The sequence below is a fragment of the Triplophysa dalaica genome, chromosome 25 (genome assembly GCF_015846415.1).
Source record: "Triplophysa dalaica isolate WHDGS20190420 chromosome 25, ASM1584641v1, whole genome shotgun sequence".
NCBI classification, from domain to species: domain Eukaryota; kingdom Metazoa; phylum Chordata; class Actinopteri; order Cypriniformes; family Nemacheilidae; genus Triplophysa; species Triplophysa dalaica.
The window spans coordinates 9,382,279-9,388,894 of NC_079566.1; the positions used below are offsets into that span (position 1 = coordinate 9,382,279).

Sequence of the window (6,616 nt, forward strand, 5' to 3'; positions counted from 1 at the left end):
GTCAAATTTAAAATGTAGCGATACAACATGATTATGAATGTGCAATAAATGAACCAAAAATCAAACGATGGATTAACAGAATGTTCATCCTTTATTTGTATTAAAAATTATAAAATAAATTGTGAACATCACGGTTTAAAGTCAGTAGGTATTTCAACCCCATACACACGTTTTTTTACAAAAGCACACACATAAAAAACAGAAGAAAAAGAAATAAGAGCAGCAGCTCACACAAACAAATCAACCCATCCTGCCAACAAGATATTCAAACATGTTCAGTTTTGTTTTTTATAAATTGCAAACTAAATAGTCATTAGGCTGACAACATAGCATTTGCCTTTAAGAATTGTATTGCTGTGCTTTGAGGTAGACCAAAACTTACCAAAGTAATGCAAATGCACTTCTTAATGCAAATTTTGTAATTTCATTGACTAAAAGGCAAATAAGGCAATCCAAACAAAATAGAATTAGCATCCAAGGGACAGTTCTGTATTTAATTAAAAAATAATGGTGGGTCACAATTCCAGAAAATCAAAAATAACTAAAAACTGCATTATACCTAATAGGTTAGTCTGCCCAAGACAATCATTCTGTCATTTACTCACCCTCATGTCATTCCTTACTTTCTCCTTAAAGAGAAACTTTAAAGGATATAAGTGCACGGAAATGAAGGCTGCCAGTCACTAACATTTTTACTGCTAGCAAATATACAGGCTTTGAAGATGGATGAACCATCACTTTAACAGGTAGAAAAGGAGGCAGCATGTTTGATTTGGTTTGTACTGATTTGAAATGGGAAAAGTTGTTTAAAAAAAGGTTAGTGCTGAACCAGTTGGCCTCCAAACAAGACAGCAATACAAATGAGACTTTTAGCATGATCCTCCATTGACATCTGCTTGTATCTGCAAACATACTTTACTTAGTAAATTGCCATTTACGATAAGTTTAAAAAGAAATATCCTCTTTATTATCCATTCTCCTCATTAGGAATACTTTATACACTCTTATAATACACAACGTCCAGTGTTTTCATTACCTTTCCTGCTGCAAGTAAAAATGTCTACTCCCCTGATGTAAGTGTAGTATTATTCAAGTATGTCTGCCCACCACATGACTTACGAATGGCTTGTAAGAACTAAGAACCCCAAAACATGTCTCAAGGATAAAAACTGAGCCTCAGCAAACATAAAAAATATTTGTATGTAAACACACACACGCCCCACACACTCAACAATGTCTCTTAAGGTTTCTTGTCCTTCTTTCTCTTTGCAGTCTTGCCACCTGTAACAGTTGTCCTTGATGTTCTGCTAGTGCGAGGCTGAACCACCACCCGTCCATTAGCACTGCAATGTAGTGTGTAGTTTTCAGGTCTCAGAGGCTGTCCACATTCATCCTGAAGGTGGCTCAGCACAGTCTGCGAGAGCTCTTCAAAGCGTTCTGCCATGGCAGAGAGCGCTTTGGCTGTGTGGGCTCTCTGGCGCAAGACAGCATCTCGCTGCACCATGAGGCCCTCGACCTCACCCTGTAGGCTCACGATCGCGTCAAGTTTCCTCTTGCGGCAGTTCTGAGCCGCAAGCTTGTTCTTGCCTCTCCTCCGCACGTCCCGCAAGAAACTCACTTGTGATTCTACCAGATCCTGCCGGTCCAGCAGCTCCAAGAAGTCCTCTACGGGCATGTTGACAATCTGAAAAGCTGAAAACGGAAGTCCCAGGGCTTGCACGCGATGCTCATCGCGGCCCATCTCTTCTGGTTCGCCCTCATCTTCACTCATTACTTCTTGCTTGATACTTTTGAGTGGTGGGACCCAGCAAGAAGATGTGGAATTTTGATCCTGTGGGAGTGAATAGGTGTGGTCATGCCAGATATGCTCATTAAGGTCCACCGGTGACCAATCACGATAAGCGGCAGCACAGGCTCCAACTTTAGAAGAGAAGGATTCAACCTCACTGCTGTAGCCTGTGGCTCCACCCTCTTCCTCGCAAAGTGAATCGGACGACGTTGATGGAGAAGCAGTGCTCCTTGTGCCACTCTCTAAAGAAAGACCAGAGTCTGAATCATCCAGCAGCATCTGAGGGTCAACTGTACCAAGGTCTAACATATTTATATGCTCAAAAACAGCCTCATCTAGATAACCTCCCATCCGTGACTGGGTGGTTTCATTACGGGAGCTGTTCCCTGACAAAGAAAAGAGTGATGAAGGAAGTGCGCCTAATGAACTTTGAGGTTGGTCAGAGTGGGAAGAATTTGTAGATTCCAGACGGAACAGAGGTGGTCTGCAGATATCTCTCCTAGTTACCATGGCATCTCGAAGACTTGCATCATAGCTGATGGGATTTGTAAGGTCTCCTTCTAAATCGGGTATGGGTTGGGGGACCATAGAGTCAAAATTCTGCAGATTAAAAGGAAAAAAACAACAAAATTATTAGTCTGTGATACATCAAAGAGCACAAAAACAACTAATGTATGCACAAGAAGTTTATTATTTGAGAAAAGAATCATCCTAAATCAGTTTTTGAAGTGGGATTACTTCTGTATATCCATAAATTATGGGTTACCAACATTGCTATCCTACAATGCCCCAGTATAAATTGACTAAAAAACAAAAAAATCTGACAACGTATTTGATAGTTAACATTATGCCATTTATAACCAACATGATGCTGTTGTAACTGGCTTTTTAAACCAAGAATATTCCTATGTTCATTCTGACTTAAGTCTGTTCAGATCAAAACTATAATTATAAACAAAGTCTTGTCCATGCCACAATTACTTCCATTACGCAGCAGAGGAACAATACTTAGAGAGTTGGGAATGCTGTCAGAGCTTTTTTATACCGCTAATGAATGATAAACTACATACTGAGTCAAATAAAACCCATCAAATTATGCAACAGACTGGAATGAAGAGAATCGCCAAATCAAAGTCAAGAAAAGATAAATCTTTAAAAGACCCATTTAAAATGATAAAGAAATATAAAAATCTCTAAAATTCAGTTGGGTTTGCTCTCAGAGTAAGAAGCATCTTTCTCCTCACAGAGCTTACTTACATCAAATTCAGAAAGGAAGTCTTGCCACTGCGGAAGTACAACCACATCAGAAAGAGGTGGAGGCAGAGTACTGCTACCCAGCAGATCCTAACAAAAACAGAAGTAACACGACTTAAAACAAATATTATATTACACCACCAACTCATGTGAAGTTACATTTAGGTCAGATCCTTTTCATTTTTTCAAGACCAAATATGTAACTCATACTCAGGTGGTTCATTAAAATTACTGTTATGAATTGATTTCCTCTCAAATCCACTTATCTGACTTTAAACCTAAACACACTATTCTGGTTTTTCAGGTAGTGAAGCTAGTTTACTTGCCTCTGGCTCTAACGCTGAGCTCTGAGTCAGCGTGTTCAGCAAAGCAGGGCTGTTTTCCGCTTGATCTTTCACCTCAGCCTCCTCATCCTCTTGGTTCTGTAAAGTGTCCTGGGGAGAAAGATTATTTCTCATATAATTTATTCTGAATGACACAAATGCATGGAAAAGTCCATTAAAATAACTCTGATCCTGAACTCTCGTTTCCTATCGAGCTTATTTCTAACTCTGAAATAAATATGGAACTATGCATACATTTGAAAAGATCGTATAAATGCTTTTGTGCACTTATGACACTTAGCAAAATGTAAAAACGTTTAACTTCAGTCCTAGGCTACAGACATAAAACATGACCTAATGGATGTCAGAATCTAATTTAAGCTCTGTTAGGACATGAATAAGCTACAGACATTCAGGAGAAAGCAAGCGTGTTTGGGATGGATCCAGGTTTACCACACCTCTCTAAGACAGTATATTACATAAGAATATTTTACCTAACAATGTAAACAGGAAAAGGTCCCTTAATTGTTGTATAACGTTTATTGCCAAATTGCTATTTGATTTATCTGACGTTTAAAAAGGATGGGCCTTATGTTGTCAAATTTTGCCTGACAAACTTGAACAACAACTGTAAGTCTGTTAGCCGTTGTGACGTCATCAAACAAACAGGTGGAAAAGTAACATCTGCCCACGACAATAAACATCACATCACCCATTCTAGCCCTCCAGTTTGGAAACTGCCATTACTGATCCATCATTCATCAATATTTAGCAGCAGCTATCTATGCAAAGAACCGGTAGATTAACGTTAGTTATTGTTTTACTTTCTATTTTAGTGGCTGACTGCAGCAGAATCGCTAATGGCTAAGAAACTAGCCGCGTAACTCAAAACGCCTTTATTTGTATGTTCACGACTGCAAAAGAACAAGAAAACAACGTAAAACTGTAAAATAACTATGCCATATGAACTGTATTGTTACCTCTTTGGAAAGTTCCTCAGTTGCACAACCAGGCCTCGGTATAGTAGGATCCTGATATACTGAAAGCCCAGTCCTGTGGTCATTTTCCACTTCTTCCCGGAGATTTTCCGCATTTATCTCGTCGTTACCAGAGTCCCCGGACAGATTGTTCGGTTCACCGATATCAGCGTTGTCATCAGGGACAAGGTGCACCAGCCATGCGCTGACACGCGTGGGGAAGCGGGCCGGGGACCCGAGCGCACGCACTTCGTCCAGCAGCCTGCGGCTGGTGAAAAAATAGTCCAGCTCGGGACATTTAGGATGCACTTGATGTCCCGCTGCCGTGTCCCGGTAGTGGTGAAACGGTGTCTGTATGAAAGCCGAGCTCGGCCCTCCGTCCGCCTCTATCAGCGGCGAGAAGTAACCGTTCAAGTAGCTGTCGACATCCACGCGAACTCCTATCAAACTCAGCAGAATTGTAAGCTGAATGAGTCCCTCGGTGAAATATTTCTTCATGTGATGCATGTTTCACGCACAATATTTAAACCACGAGAGGCCTAGAAGAGGACAAAGATCGTCCGTTTGCAGTTAAACAAAGACAAAATCCCAAACAAAAGAGCACGCGTTGTGTCAAACAAAGAGAGCAGCCTCGACCGGCGAAACTAAAACACTACCGGCTTCTCATAACTTCCTGGGCAGTAACGACTCAAAGATACAATGCCATAATAGAAGCTCGCAAAATAACGCGTCACTCTCATCCTACACCTTTACGACCACATGAAATCAAACTTCTGTCTTATTAAAACAGTCGAACTATCCTGAATCGAGCCTGTCTTCCGCAGAGGGGAACAACTGCTCAAATTTGCATAATTCATAAAGTCCCACATGCGACGGAATTACCTTCGCAACAACCCCTGATTGGTCCGTTGCTGCTGTCTTTCACTTTAAGAGCCAATCACAAATGGCATGGGATCCTCGATTCGTAAATACCTTCCGGTCTTGAACGAATTACATAAATCTGAAGTTTAATTTTAGTGGTACGATATTTGTTGCTTTGTATAAGTGCAAGTGTATTTTTTTGTGCCACTTCGCAGCCATTAAAGAGGAATAGCTAGTGTTTTGCACAGCTATGACGAAACATCCTGTTACACCCTCTGGTGCTTGACCTACTAACCTTAACGGTGGATTATGTCGTATGGTGCATCCCTGAATGTTATGTACGAACAACAGACCCGATAAGAAAAATGTCTAACCCGATAAGATATCTATCTATCTATCTATCTATCTTTCTTTCTTTCTTTCTTTCTTTCTTTCTTTCTTTCTTTCTTTCTTTCTTTCTTTCTTTCTTTCTATCTATCTATCTATCTATCTATCTATCTATCTATCTATCTATCTATCTATCTTTCTTTCTTTCTTTCTTTCTTTCTTTCTATCTATCTATCTATCTATCTATCTATCTATCTATCTATCTATCTATCTATCTAACAATCTTGTTGCTCAGTGGTTAAGAGCATTGCGTCAACAACGTAAGGTCGTGGTTTCGAGCCCATGGGATTGCACATACCTATGTATAAATATATAGGACATTGCAATCTAAGTCGCTTGCACATCCTTAGAAACAAATGGATAAAGCGCTTTGGATAAAAGAATCTGCCAAATGCGTAAATCTATCTATCATCCATCCATCTGACTGTAAGTTAGTATGTCTGTCTGGTCTACAAATATAGCCCTCTTATTCCTAACCTAGAGAGCGCAAACTCAATACACCGGCAATAATAAACGTTAAATCGGTCTTTACTGTAATCAGTTTGTCCTTATCTGCCATCTGCTGTTTAAAAAAGGAATTACACAAACGCAACCACAAGAATTTGTAAATGTGCTGGATAAATGATACTTACTTAAGATATTCGATTCATAACATTGTAAATGACTCGCAATAGAAACAATTGTAAAAAAAAATGTAAATATCAATGGTGGGTTATTCTGCGTTTAAAAGGCAGAGCAAACTCTATACTGCAATAGTTGCTTTTGCGTTTTAGGTTTCAATTTCTTGATATTTTAAACGGTTAATTTTACAATGTCACCGAAGTATGTAATGTGTAACATTTGATTAGAATAAGAACCACAATAACACCTGAGCCAATTGGATTACTCTCAGGCAATTGTAAAAAAGTTAAACCCTTTAAAATTGTGTCATGGAGTGAGAAAGAGAGCGAGAGAGAGAGAGAGAGGGGGAGGGAGAGAGATGGACATGCGCACAAGCATGCATTGCTCCCGCAAGGATGCATGGG

The 6,616-nt window shown here is 39.8% G+C and overlaps 1 protein-coding gene across 1 annotated transcript; it reads right to left on the minus strand.

Annotated features, from left to right (window-relative positions):
* Nucleotides 1-72: 72 nt before the first annotated feature.
* nfe2l3 (nfe2 like bZIP transcription factor 3) lies at nt 73-5,196 on the minus strand. Its single transcript, XM_056741205.1, has 4 exons — nt 4,347-5,196; nt 3,370-3,477; nt 3,047-3,133; nt 73-2,389 (listed from the first exon to the last, which is right to left on the minus strand). Exons 1-4 carry the CDS (start codon nt 4,848-4,850, stop codon nt 1,241-1,243), a joined length of 1,848 nt encoding a protein of 615 aa, XP_056597183.1. The 5' UTR covers nt 4,851-5,196; the 3' UTR covers nt 73-1,240.
* Nucleotides 5,197-6,616: the final 1,420 nt, after the last annotated feature.